At 38.3% G+C, this 14917-nt stretch overlaps 1 protein-coding gene across 1 annotated transcript in view; it reads left to right on the plus strand.

Annotated features, from left to right (window-relative positions):
• Nucleotides 1–14917, plus strand: part of klar (klarsicht) — a 413798-nt gene that overhangs the window by 206580 nt on the left and 192301 nt on the right. Inside the window, exons 6-9 of the mRNA XM_074103166.1 lie at nucleotides 111–305; nucleotides 946–1044; nucleotides 1623–1725; nucleotides 2111–2241. Of these exons, the coding sequence (XP_073959267.1) occupies nucleotides 111–305; nucleotides 946–1044; nucleotides 1623–1725; nucleotides 2111–2241 (528 nt within the window). The remainder of the gene's footprint in view (nucleotides 1–110; nucleotides 306–945; nucleotides 1045–1622; nucleotides 1726–2110; nucleotides 2242–14917) is intronic.

Genomic DNA, 14917 nt, shown 5'->3' on the forward strand with positions numbered 1-14917 from the left:
TGTCCTTCGCGAGGTGGAACAGCTCGGCACTCGTGACTTCGGTCCACTCCCGAATGTTTCTCAACCAAGACTTTTTCTTCATTATTATTAATAAATAATCCTTTTTCCAGGAGGCAAACGGCGAGCTGCTATCCAACGCGGCGATAGCGTCACCGCGTCCACTAAACCCGACGGCAGGCTTCAATCGGCAGTGGTCGCTCAACCAGCTCGTGTCAGAGTTCAGTGAGCTGTGCCAGTGGCTCTCGCAGGTTCAGGAGGAGATCTACTCTAGTCCCGAGAACCTTAGTAGCAGGAAGCTTAGAACGGTAAGGGGCATTCTTAAACATATTTTTATATTACAAGCTTAAATAATCAGGGCCGTCTTTCTTAGGCCACGCGCTTATGATACTGGTTTGCGGGGTTTCTTTAGAACAATATCTTCTATTATAATTATAAATCATAATATAACTTTGTGTCGCAATAAATTAGAAATTAAAGTTCCCCCATTCCGGCCCAGGGTTAGTTTTAACTGTATTATCACTCTTTTTATGATGTGCACACATATAAATAGTATTGAATTGTAATTATTGTAAATTATCTCTTGCCTTAATTATTCTCATTCATTACTATACCGCATGATTTCCTGCATTTTGTTCCGTGTGCCAAAGTTAATAAATAAACAAATCACACAAACTCAACTAATTTTTTTAGATGTTTTTTTTCTATCATTGTTTTGTAAAATTATGCAGTCGCTCGCAGTACAAGTTAAAACTTGTATTAGTTTGTATGTACTGTATGTGTAGCATTCTTGTGTTTACAAATGAAGATTTTTACTTACTTACTTTTACTTTATCACCCACCACCACCACTCTACGAAATGCGTCAGTGTATTGTGGTGGTGGTGATAGTCCAAAATCGTGTACTCACCATTAAACACTTGTTTAACGTACGTTTGTTTCTTTCCAGAGCCGCATGGCCGAGCTGGCATCGGTGGAGCCGCGACGCGCCAAGTTCATTGAGCAGGCCTCTGCTATCCTGGAACGTATTCCCGAAGCCAACGCAGAGGTAAGATAAGATAACTCAGATCAGATTATTTCTATGTAAGATTCTGTCGTTAATTGACTCAGGCATTACTTTGCGAAGGCTTTTCGGTGGTATTGACTCGAAACTTGACATTTTTGCTTAGTTGTGCCCGTACCAACACAATAATATGGTACGTACAGTCACCAGCACCAATATCTGACACAACAAGCTTGCATAAATATCTGATACGACTCTATTTCTAGGGCCGGAAGGAAGTGTCAGATATTTTTGCACGCTCCGACAGCCACAGGGCAGATATTAATGCTGGTGACTGTACCATCAAGCTGTATTGATGATGGAGCCCGAAGTTAGGCATTTGAACTCCAAGACAGAACAACGTAAGCCTTGGTTGGGCTTGTTAAAATTTGGGTGCACTTTGTCCAAGAATTGTATCCTAGCCTAGCTCTGATAATGCAACAGTCATGCAGATATATTATTATGCGTGTTTTTACAATTTATATTTTTAGAAACAGTCTTTATTTATTACCCTTATAATGTATTTCGACCGTACATACGTGTACTGACCCCTAATTAATTTTGTGTGCATTTTTGTCTTCCAGGTGACATGGCGTGTAGATCATTTAAACGCCAAATGGGAAGGTCTGCGTTTGCTGCTGAGTCCAGAGCAGAGGCATCGGGACGGCGACGGAGTTGACACTGTCGGTCAGTAAGCAAAGATAAGAATTTCCATACTTTTTAAATAATAATTTTGAGAATGCGATAGTTTTATAAACGCTACATTTTCTTTTCGAGTTACAGCGCCATCTATTAGATTGTTTACAAAGCTAATTTATCATTGTTGTAAGCGCCATCTAACGTGGAGTAGATGAACTTCTTGACCTGTAAAGTAGATGGCTGTCTAGTCGCACTAGATAGTTTTACTATTGCCCGCTAGGTGTCAGCATTGGCACACCCGAATTGACAATAGTTTTACTTTACTACAATAGATGGCGTTAAAGTAATAAACAAAATTTTTATGCTTTTTTATTTATCTTTTTTGTTGTCTTATGTGTGGGTCCTCTCATCAAGTCATGGTTATTTTTGGCAGACACTTCCCATGAGCTACGTTGTCTGCGCCGCTGGTTGCATGGTATGGAAGGTCGCCTGCCCCCACCTTCGCTGGCACAGGCGCGAGCGTCGTCCTACCACGAGCTGCTGAGAAAGCTGAGGGAGCATCAGGTAAGCTCACATGCTAAGATTAGATTGTGTCAATATAAGTACATATAAATACCACTTACGCTAATTATAAAGAACCCAACTGATTTTTAATAAAATTGGCGCCGCTGCTGTAATCGAGTGAGCCGCAAATGAAATGTCACAAAAACTTAAATAGAATAATCATTGAAAATGAGTTTAACTTATGGCAGTTCACGGAACACCAATCTTATAAAGATGTCTAAGAACTGCTTTAAGCATTTTCTGGTACAGTCACCAGCATTAATACCTGCCACAGCGGAGCGTGCAAAAATATCTGACACGTCCTACCGGCCCTAGAAATAGAATCGAATCAGATATTTATGCACGCTTGCTGTGTCAGATATTGGTGCTGGTGACTGAACGACCATAATCTTTTTACGTTTGAGCACCTACTAGCGCCATCTACTTACATTTGAAAGAACTTGAAATGTGATCACACAATATTACTAACACGAATGCGTCAACCGAAAACTATCTGTAGTACAGTCAACACGTCATAAATAACTGATCAATTTTGTACCTTGTCGCTTTCAGTCGTCTCATGAATTCGTATGGCTTTTCAATTATGACGTTAATGTGACAAGGAAAAAAAAGGAAGGAAGGAGGGAAGGTTGAAAGTTTGTCAATTGAGTTTACATACATTACATACATACAAGGTACAAAAGGGATCACTTATTTCTGATGACGTTGACTGTACCACAAAGACTTAGACAACCATTGAAGGTGTGTTAAACATGTGACAACACCTAATGTCTGCCGTTAAAGACATGTTTAAGACGTTAAGACGTATACCTATATTTTTTTTGCGTTAACACCTGGTAAGACCTTTGTTACAAGAACGTTAATATCGTCGTATATCCGCAACATGCTTCGTCATTAGTCTAACTTAACCTACAACAACACGCACAAACACAGAAACAGAAACGGGTGGGCTGACATACAACAGAAAGTAGGTACTTAGTGCCGTATCGAACTTGTCCGAAAAAAGGGTGGTGTGGTGATTTTTCAGCTTTATTTTATGTAAAGTAATACTTATACCAATGTATTTAAATAATTTTGTGCCTACTCAAAAATATGTATGTAAAAATATGCTCGTTATAACGGAAAAGAGTTATGCTCGTGATTACTTTTACCATGCCAAATTATGACAATAAGGGCTATCGTTTTTTGTCTCACTAGATGGCGCACTGTTGCGTGAGGTTTTTAAATATGGCTTTCAAAGTCTGTTATTACGGGCGTGAAAACAAAGTTTAGATTAAAATCATAATCATATAATACACCTTAAAACCGTACCATAAAAATATCGAGCATGCCACAGTGTTGCGTAGTCCCCCGTTTTGTTCGGAGAAAAGGGAGGACAAAGGTTTCCGAAAGACAAAACTGTCTCAAAACGCAGACATTCATTGCCCCGGCACGCATATTTGCCATAATTAATTTCAGATATTGCAAAATATTTACAAAATGATTCTAATCTATATTAATAATTTCGTCAAGGGGTACGGTAGACTCGAACGAAATGCACATCAAATTGAAGAGCGTAAAAAATTAGTCAATCCGAGTCGACAACACAAGTTGCTACAAAGGCGGAAAATTCGGATAATCGAGTATTTTCAATATAAACTTGAATAAATTACTAAGTATATAATGGCGTTGCGAAGTAAACATGTCAAAGTCATCACATCAAAGTGGCGTTAGTGTCACGTCATCACGTGTCACAGGTGTCACAGGTTTGCATTTCGTTCTCCATTGTGACCTTTTAAGGGCCCCACACACGGTACGATTCGTCTGTACGATCGATTTGGTCTAATTCTTTGATTATGAGACAGAGACATCATAGTTATTTGGGCAAATAAGATTTAGGAGAACAATCTACTGGTGAAATACCGATACATAGGTTAGCTGTGAAAGTACGTTTGTGATAATATTAAGGCTGGGAATATACTTCAGATTTTTCGATAAGTACGACAGTCTTTACAGTGGCAATTTTTTTTTTCAAACATATTATTATGAGTCTACATTGTACCCGAGCGAAGCCGGGTTTTCATCTAGTTATAAATAAACCCGCGTAGCTCATCCAAAAACTATGAGATTTGACATTTCGGAGACCTCACCACAGACCTCACGCTACACTAGCGCCTCTAGTGGCGAATTCATACGCGATAACCCTCATTACAACCATACTATAACATAACCGTTACCGTTAGAAAAATCATGAATATTTAATCAACCAACCGCATTAATTATGCAACGTAAACGCTTGCCCTTTCACCTTTAATGAGGCATACACTTTAAAATAACCAATCCATCAAACATATTGCTTAGACCCTTTTGATCCCATCAAGAAAACAAACTGCTTATTTTTCAAACCACTTATATTAGTTCCGAAATGGAAAAAACAACTTTACCAAATGCATAGAAAAGTTCAAATCCGCGAGTACAAATGAGATACGAGCTCGAGCGACAAACGAGCAAAACTCAACTTATGCACCAATAAATTACGATATCGAATAAATCAGCGATTCGATCCGCTGTACGTTATCCATTGCGGAGTTAGATCGTGACGCTCGGCGCTCGGTCTAATGATCTCTCTAAATCACGGGCGATGGAGCTGATGCCCTTAATTAGGTTTGACAGCTCGTGAGTGAGAGCGCATTGTGTTTTACGCGGGCACAATAGCGTAAACCTTTTTCAAAAGGGCTTATATGCAGTCCTTTTAAGAGTACTTACGTCGTTTTGGTACGTAGATGTCGCGCTCTCTCTGTGACAGTGTAGTCCTAGAGCTGGTGGATATTTTTGAATAGGTAATTGAGGTAGCGTAAAAAATTGTACAATATTTATTTTTATTATATCTAAATATGAACACAGATCTCGCGGAGGGTGGTTTACATTACATGATCTAAATTGAATAGGCACTTCGGCAGTTATAACAATGAATTGACTTGTTTTTTTGTTTCTCAGATATTAGAATTGAAATTTATTCCCACTAGCTTTCAACCAGGCCTGTGTTTTTGTAACTATTACGTATATATCATAGACAAGGCATTTACAAGATTTTCATCATCATCATCATGTCAGCCGAAAGACGTCCACTGCTGGACATAGGCCTCCCCCAAGGCTCTCCACTCAGACCGGTCTTGTGCTTTCCGCATCCACCGCGACCCCGCGATCTTAACCAGGTCGTAGCTCCATCTTGTTGGAGGCCTACCGACAGCTCGTCTCCCGATACGCGGACGCCATCAAGACTACAAGATTTTACCCATTCTTATATATGTATATACTTATTCTAAAATGTCTATCAGCTCTTGGAATATACAGAGATGCTGCGTTGAAAGTTTCAAAGTGGGGCATAGGCTTATGCGTTTGAGTTGTGTTGTTGGTACGACAATGACACGTTTTAGCGGTATTGCTTATGTTATTTCTATAGGGCAGTGACTATAGAGTCTATTCGCCGAGAGTTGATATTGCATTGTATAACTCTTTATTGTATATCGCAAACCGTATGACGCGCGTCGCTCATCACCGCACGCACTGAGTTTTTTGGTATCAGGCACTTAGTTCTTGTCAAACGCGTTACCTGGTTGGTACTGTAACTTAGTTTTGTATGGGTTGTAAGGAAAAAATCATACATAAGAACACTAAGTCTAAAAAATCTCGTACCTCATAATCGATAATAAACATCCTTGCCTGTATAAAATAAAAAGACAAATACAAAACAGTACTATTTTTTCTTTGTGGAGTCGTACCAGCCATTGTGACTAAACTTCCGAGACCCATCAAAGTATTATTTGACAGCTTAAGCACTCGTAAACAAGCATAATCAACAATCCAACGACTATCCCGGTGTCCCATCACACTTTACGATCCATGATCTCAAAGTTTATAGGGTCCGTATTATAAAGCCATAAATTACTATAAGCCAATAGGACACTTTCGTAAATATCGCCTATCGCCTGATCGATAGCGTTGCACAAATTGCCCCTCAACTAGTACTTAGTGTAGCAAGTTTTGTTGAACTGTGTTGTTACTCGTACTGTGCAAAGTTCAAGATAGGACTGTTCGAAGTGGACTTGTCGCTTTGTGCGGGTAAAATATCGATGCATCTAATATCGATATAAATAAAAGGGTAGGAAAAAGATAGCAATGCAAGCAATGAAAAAAATAAGAAAAGAAAACATTTTTTCATGGAATTATCTAAAATGAAAATAAAAATATAGGTTTACAATATACAGTATTAAGGTTGGGACTTCCTAGTAAGCATAGGGATACTTGTGTCAGGAAGTCCCGCTCCTCTATAAATGGCAGTCATTGCTTTACAAACGAAGGAAATACATAAATTAAAGAAATGAAAATTCGTATCACAGTCTAAATGTTGCCAAATCAGCATAATATTATGTGGGAGTGCTCTCTTTTTTTCTCTAAGCAAAGCAGTCATGTCAAAATTGGAAGCGGAAATTACAAAAAAAAGCATTCCCAAAATTACAAATTTATCAGAGTACACGAAAATGTGATAAATATTGAAAATACAAACTGAAATATAGATGCACAGAAAAACCAGAAAAATAAGACCAGCACTGGGAATCGAACCCAGGTTCTCGGTATTCCGTACCGCGTGCTATACCGCTACACCACTGCTGGCGCTGGTGATAAATATTGCCATATTTCTTGACATGACAATGTCATCTAATATGGTTTAGAATAGGTACCAGGTATAAATAAATATCTGAATGCTACCATCCATATTCTTGTCTCGCTAATAGGAAAGTATCGATACTTATTCTAAAAACCATTAGTATCCCATCGATATCTAATGTCAAGTTGCCCATTCCTACTTTTAGTATTGCAGCTGATTGACTAATGGGAGACATCTATTTTGCGCAGTTTTCCGACATGGTCGCACGATGTCGGAATTAACCTCTTCAGATTCGGCCGATGTTAGTAGTTATTTCATGGGTTTCGATATTTATGTAATAATTCCGTTTAATTTGTAATAAATTATACAATATTCCTTTCCAAAAAGGATTTGGATAAATGTTTTACCTATTCAATGGTCTATGTTTATTTTTAACTTCTTAAAAAGTACTTGTTCTAAATAAGTTCTAAACAAATGCCTCTTTTCTCGACTTAGCTACGTCAAACATTTTATGACACATCAATTTTATGTTCCATGATTACTTAATTATTTTAAGAAGCTAGCTGCTAATGTTTTAAAGGGGCGCGCCAAAGTTCGCATAATTTTCGCAAGTCATACATAATATAATGTTTGTCAGAATTATTGTTTATCATAATTTTTTCGTCACTGAAACCGTACATTTTTCTGAAAATTTTAAATGGTCATCCTATAGAAAACTGTAGGTTAGCTTAGGTTTGTTTTATAACAATTAGAACAATCATTGGATTCAGAGAAAAAAAAGAGTTATAACAAACAATACATTCTGTGAAACATTATATTCTGACTCTCACCAATTACCTATGCGAGGCGATATATGGATCTGTTTTCAAGATATCACATTTTATGTTAGTGACCACACTACACAACAGCGGCTTGCATGCGTAAACAATTTGTGCAAAACTTGGCTCATCCACAATAAGTAATCCACATATTGTACACGTAAGTTAGAGCGTGTAGCCAAAATATATGTTTGCTTTAACTATTCCATATCCTCTTCATTCTAAATGAACTAAAATATTTTTTTTGCTCACCTGCGACCTTGTGATATGATATTGATAGCTAAATTTATGCAAGATATGCGTGTTAATGCAGTTCCTCATTCTGTTGTTCTTGTGTTCTATTGTGTTCTTCATTCTGTTTATTCAGTTTTATATGACGATCGTTTTGATATTATCCGCTTATGCCTGAAAAAGTAAGAGGAAATTTCTGTGAGGACGAGTTCGCTATGCGATTATAAAACTAGGTGCAACGACATTTCTACCATCACCAAAAATAAACTATAACTGACGTAACTTCAAAGAAACGAACTATTTTACCCCGTTTCCGTTCCAAGACTTCCTTATGTGGAAAACTTTAAAACTGTTTTATATTTCTTAATTACGCGCTATACTTTAACGACTGAACGCCCATATTCGGTCGTAGAACTGCTTTTATGATTTATTTTAATTTCATAATGTTCCCAATGAAACTTTTAATAACTATATTATATAAGCGCGTATTAAAATATACTTGTAATGGCGTTTTAATTATTGTTTATAAAATTGGCGTTTGATTATTGGTAATTTGGTTTTATGGTTCCGGGCCGGGCATGCCCTTTGCACTGAAAAATGTACTTTTAAATATAGTTGTAATATGTTGAAACACCATCGCTTGTAATGATGGGTTTGGGAACTTTTTATTTTTATTCGACTGGATGGCAAATGAGCAAGAGGGTCTCCTGATGGTAAGAGATCACCACCGCCCATAAACATCTGCAACACCAGGGGTATTGCAGATGCGTTGCCAACCTAGAGGCCTAAGATGGGATACCTCAAGTGCCAGTAATTTCACCGGCTGTCTTACTCTCCACGCCGAAACACAACAGTGCAAGCACTGCTGCTTCACGGCAGGATTAGCGAGCTAGATGGTGGTAGCAATCCGGGCGGACCTTGCACAAGGTCTTACCACCTGCAATTATGTAAACAAAAAAATTCTACGGGTACATCACATATCTCGAGCCGAATTTAGAGTTCTGGAGTGAAAGTAAGGCGAAAAACAAAACTGTTTGAAAAAAAAAGAAAAAGTTACTGACCCCTAGATTTTTTTCTAATCTTTATAGTGGGGGGCTCCCTTGTGGAGCCCCGGAGCTGTAGCCCCGAATCCCTCTCTAAATCCGGCCCTTTCTATATCCAATTATCTTGCTACTCGAACTACTTGGTTGTAAAAATCGTGATTTTTTTTAAATAGGAAGTATTCCTAATCGTTGTTTTTAAATTTACAGAACAGGATTCTTAATTAGGTAATGTACGAAATCATAACATTGCAGAAATTTGTCATTTTTTAGAAGAATTATTAACACTTTCACTACTGCCCCAAGATGCCAATCGTAATATGTACCATCCCTAATGGAAATTTACTAAAATAAATAATAACTTAGGACTAAATCCTTAATACCGACCGGCGACCCCACTGATTCACATATTTCAGATGATACGTTTCTAGGTTAAACTTGTCGCGGAACATTTAAAAACGAAAGAAGAGAAGAGATGAACACAGAACTATTGAAATCAAGCATGTTACGAGTAGCATTAGTAGTATGAATCATATTCAATGTAGGGGCAATTAGTTCGTTTTTCCTTCCGTCTAGTGTCCAATGAGACACGTTTATTTTTGCGCGAAAGATCATCGCGCGGCATTTCGTTATCTATGAATAGAACCGTAAGCGCGCTGTGGGTCAAACGCGTTCTTGCTATAATCATAGACAGTGACGACGAATTTGTACGGTGCATATACACTCGCAGTCTCCATCAATGATTGACATAAGTACCTATTATATTTTCAAAGGAGGTAGATAATGTCATTGGCGCGCCAAAGCAAAGCTGTACAATAGGAACCCATGGATGTCTGGTCTCATTGGTCAGCTAACGTTCCACTGTTGGGCACATGCCTCCTCTCAAAATGAAAGGCAGTGCAGATAGGGAACTTAACACACACCATTGAATTGCTTCGCAGGTTTGTGCAGAAACCTATGACACAGAATAAATAATAGTACCTACTACGTCCTATGAGCACGATATTTTCCTTCACCGTAAAGCTGGTAAGTTCAAAAATGTAAATGTAATTAAAAAAAAGTCAGGTGAGAGTCCGAATTTGAACCCACGATCAATCGACTAGCCCACCACGGCGGTTTAAAAATTGGAAAATCGGTTAATTGTACTGAAACATTTCTCATTCTCAGTTAAATTTCTTGATTTTTATTACGAGGGTTTTCTGTTGAACTAACCCTACCACTGCACTGGCTGGAATATTCCAGATATATCTTGTGATAAATACCTCCTAGTCTATGACTACTAAGTAACCCAAGTTTATAAGGTGACTTCATGATTTGATCCAGTTTACAACATTGCACTCGAACGACTAGTTTTTGCCCCGACCGCTGTTAGTGAAGTCTGTGTGCAGTTTTGCCGACTGTAATGGAACTGCAATAGAAATTGTATGGGCATTTGGTAATTTACGTTGCAATTAGGATGCAATCAGAAAGATACTTATAGGAAGAAGTTAGGCTCGGTTATCATGAAGATGCTATCATTTGCTTAATTTATTAGGATTAATTATCCACCACATTATATGTACACACCAGCTAACAGTTTGATATTCGATTTACATCATCTTTGTCGTGACTACTTTTAGTTTCCACCAATAATGTGCGAGGATGTGTTGCGAGGGATGTGTTTTTCAGTAACCAATAGAAACGCTTCATTTACACATCCTCGCACAGCATATCTCCGGTGAAAACAGCTGAGCGGAGCGAGCGTAAATGAAGGGTTTCTATTGGTTAATGAAAAACATATTCCTCGCAACGCAACACATCCTCGCACATTGAGATGCCAGAGTTCGCACGGGCGGCATTATGCTGATTTGGGATCATTTCGTGACCTCTTTTTATTTTTTTCTGTTTTATTTTTGTGTAATTGTCACGAATCTAACAGACGAAAAAATGAGAAGGTTCTATGTTCCAATGTTTGTATTTTTTTTATATGTATTGTATGCTGTGACGATCCAGCAGGAGTGGAACAATAGTCGTCAACCTCACCTACATACTATGGGTTTCAATTCCTCCTGCTGGCTCGTGCTGAGTCACCGACTTCGAGCTAGTAAAATATTTTCAAGGGTTTGGTAGTCGGTTCCATTTTTTTTTTTTTTTTTATTATTATTTTTGTAGTCGGTTTTACTTTTTTGCTAAAAAAAATCTTTTTTCTTTCTTTTATTTCTTTCAGCCTTAGAATTAGACCCACCCAGTGACTGAAGGTAATAATAATATACTAATAATATACCTACTTCAGTTCTAATCCAATTAGAGTTTATTTAGGTATAACTAACAAAACAGAAGACATACACAACAATAAATGAGGAACCTCAGATCGTCTATGTTTCTTGTTACACTGAACCAGACGGCATACCAACGATAAGATAAACGTGTTACATAAAAACCTCAATGTTAGAATTAATTAACAAAACAATCTCAATGTACTATCTCGTAATCGGTTCATTTGTTTCTCAGATAATCTCCGTCACGTAGACAGACAGGTCGCGAGGTGGTCGCGACAGTTTTGCACAAGAGCGTTAAGATCGGGTGTCGATATGACAACTTTCGACCCGGAGGGCGGCCGATGTGTTAGATAAAGAAATGAGCTCATGTCCTACTGCACATGACACAATGAGACTTTCGTTCGCGAATGATAGAATTAATTTGTTTAGTGGCCAGTTAGCGTGCCAGAGAAGTAATGTCATCTACAAATTACGGCGCTGTAAACCGGAGTACAGTACAACCAGAGAGTTTAGGCCGCTTGTAGACGTCCGTTGTTTTCACCGGTATACATGTAATATTTTTACCGGATGGAGGTCAGCAATTCGACGACGGCTAATTAACAGAAAACGGGCGACACGTCCGGTAGCGTCTACACCGGTCCGGTAGCCAATACACTGGCATGGATGACCGCCTTTCTCACGCCGGACCGGTGTCCATCGCGCCGAGGGGAGGCGACGATGCATCCGGCGAACTCGCCGGACAAGACTTGTTGACTTAGTGTCCGGTGCATGTACACACATTCATTGTAAGCCATACAACACTGCAAGTCCGGCAAAAAAAAAAACGGTCCGGTGAAAACAACGGACATCTGCAAGCGGCCTAACATACTTGGAATCACAATCATTTTCACCAATTCTTTCTGTCACACGTATGTCTTATACACAAGCAAGGGTAAAAGAGATGGTGAATGCAATGTGAATGTTAATGTCGCGCGGGACTCGTCGGTTTTTCTCGTTTTCGGAAGAACTCGCGGATTTTTATTAACATCTGCCCTCAGTCGATGCCTTCATCGATATTCTTTTCATTTAGACAACAGCAATTTTAAGCAATCGAAACAAATCATGGTGGAAATCATGTTGAAAATCTTTTGAGCTCCCTAAAATTCTTCGGTTGGACCAAAGCCGATCGCGTGGGCATCCCCGGGAAGGTATGTTAAACAGTGGATGATGATAATTATGCCCAATTTTCCCAATTTTCAAAATAAAAAAATAAATGTTCATTGTTCCTACACGACAAGCATCACGTTTATTTATTCCATTCATTAACAAGGGTCATCAGTGCGAACAGTGGTTTTTGTTTTGCTAAAAATTCGTTGCTCATCCATTTTTTTAAATTGGCCGCTTTTCCATTGCCAACATAAGTTAAGACATGGAAAGGTATATCGCAGATTCTTCCTACTTAACACATAGATGCGCTTTTAGCGGATGTTGTGGTTTAACTTAGTCTATCGTAATCACCATCATTACACTTTTTTTTTATTCGACTGGATGGCAAACGAGCAAGTGGGTTTCCTGATGGTAAGAGATCACCACCGCCCATAAATATCTACAACACCAAGGGTATTGCAGATGCATTGCCAACCTAGAGGCCTAAGATGGTATACCTCAAGTGCCTGTAATTTCACCGGCTGTCTTGCTCTCCACGCCGAAACACAACAGTGCAAGCACTGCTGCTTCACGGCAGGATTAGCGATCAAGATGGTGGTAGCAATCCGGGCGGACCTTGCACAAGGTCCTACCACCTGCACACTGTTACACTGTTTTAATGTTATATATAACCACGTTTTATAATTTAATGACCGTAACGCGACAATATAATTCAGATATAGTACCCACAACACCAAGGTAGATCATCAGTGAAGCAATCAACTCTGCACTGGCAAACAAACATCAAATCCGGGGACACAAAGGCAATTTACAAAAATACGCATTTACCTCTTCCGCAAATTTCCCTTTGCCTTTGCCACACTTTCCACACTTTCACCTGTCATTATTCTGTCACACGTGACGTCACAAACATCTGAACATCGCTGATTTGAATCAGGAGTGTTTGAAGTGCCGACTGGCGCGTGTGTGCAGTTATCTGCATTTTTAACGGTCTGTGAAAAGTTTCTGGCCATATTGAGGTGTGTACGCAACGCACTAATCGTAGAAATCTCTTCTTTGTCGGTATCTTCATTGGTGAACGTCGTGTCTAGTCTGAAGAGATGACGGCTCGTTGCGCTATGCTTCTCCATGTTTTTAGGGTCCCATACCCAAAGGGTAAAAACGGAAACCCTATTACTAAAACTTCGCTGTCCGTCCGTCTGTCACCAGGCTGTATCTCATGAACCGTCCCAACAAACATTTTAGTCGTATTTGTGTAAGTTATGCGACTCATAATGCTATAAACATCGTTTAGAAGTAAATTTAGCGTGTAATATGACTATGGGTCTCTTATCATTATACAACTTGTAGTCGTATATAGAAATCGTATAAACTTCTATACGACTGTTTTATATCACCAATACACAACTTTTAGTCGTATAACTAGTGCTGTCGTCTTAATAACGTCTATATGACTTTTACACCGGTATTTATCGTATTAGAGCCGCGAAAACTACTATTACGTGACGATCGTGTAAGAGTAATATATTGCACTCTTATAAAATTTAGAGTCAATTTGTAGTCGTATATAGACATCGTATAGACTTCTATACGACCGTTTTATATGACTGTTACACAACTTTTAGTTGTATAACTAGTGCTGTCGTCGTAATAACGTCTATATGACTTTTACACCGGTATTTATCGTATTAGAGCCGCGAAAACTACTATTACGTGAGGATCGCATAAGAGTAATATATTGCACTCTTATAAAATGTTGAGTCGATTTTTAGTCGTATATTGACATCGTATAGACTTCTATGCGACGTCTTATATGACATTTACACAACTTTTGGCGGTATAACCGGAGATGTTGGCTTAGTAAAGTCTATACGACTTTAACACCAACATTTATTGTGTTATAGTCATAAGAACTACTTTTACGTGACGATCGTGTAAAAGTCATAAATTGCACTCTTATACAATTCTAAGTTAATTTGTAGTCCAATATGAACATCGCATAAACTTCTATACGACTGTTTTACATGACTATTATACAACTTTTAGTGGTATAACCAGTTGTCATCTTGATAACGTCTATACGTCTTTTACACTAACATTTGTCGTATTAGATTCCCGAGGACTACTACTTTTACGTGACGATCGTATAAAAGTGATAAATTACACTTTTTTAAGATTATAATAAGCCGATTTGAACACTTTTATGCTACTATTTATTACGTATATAATTTTAGTGACACAGCTTTTCTTTGTAACGTTGATAATAATATTTGAAATTTATAAAAATTTCACCTAACCCTAATTTCGTTAAAATGGCTGACAAAAGAAAAGTTCACAGAATGCAAAGTCGTTTAGATATTGTATTACGGTTGTATCTTAAACCCTAAGACGTTAAAGGTAATTATTAAACGTTCATTAAAAACATTGAAAAGAATATAGCTTAATTTACAGAATTTATAAGGCGCGTTCATTATATTGAGAAGACTAGGGCATATTACTCGATAGCGTTAATTTCCCAACAGATAAATGTACAAC

The sequence above is a fragment of the Choristoneura fumiferana genome, chromosome 20, assembly GCF_025370935.1.
Source record: "Choristoneura fumiferana chromosome 20, NRCan_CFum_1, whole genome shotgun sequence".
In the NCBI taxonomy this organism is placed as follows: domain Eukaryota; kingdom Metazoa; phylum Arthropoda; class Insecta; order Lepidoptera; family Tortricidae; genus Choristoneura; species Choristoneura fumiferana.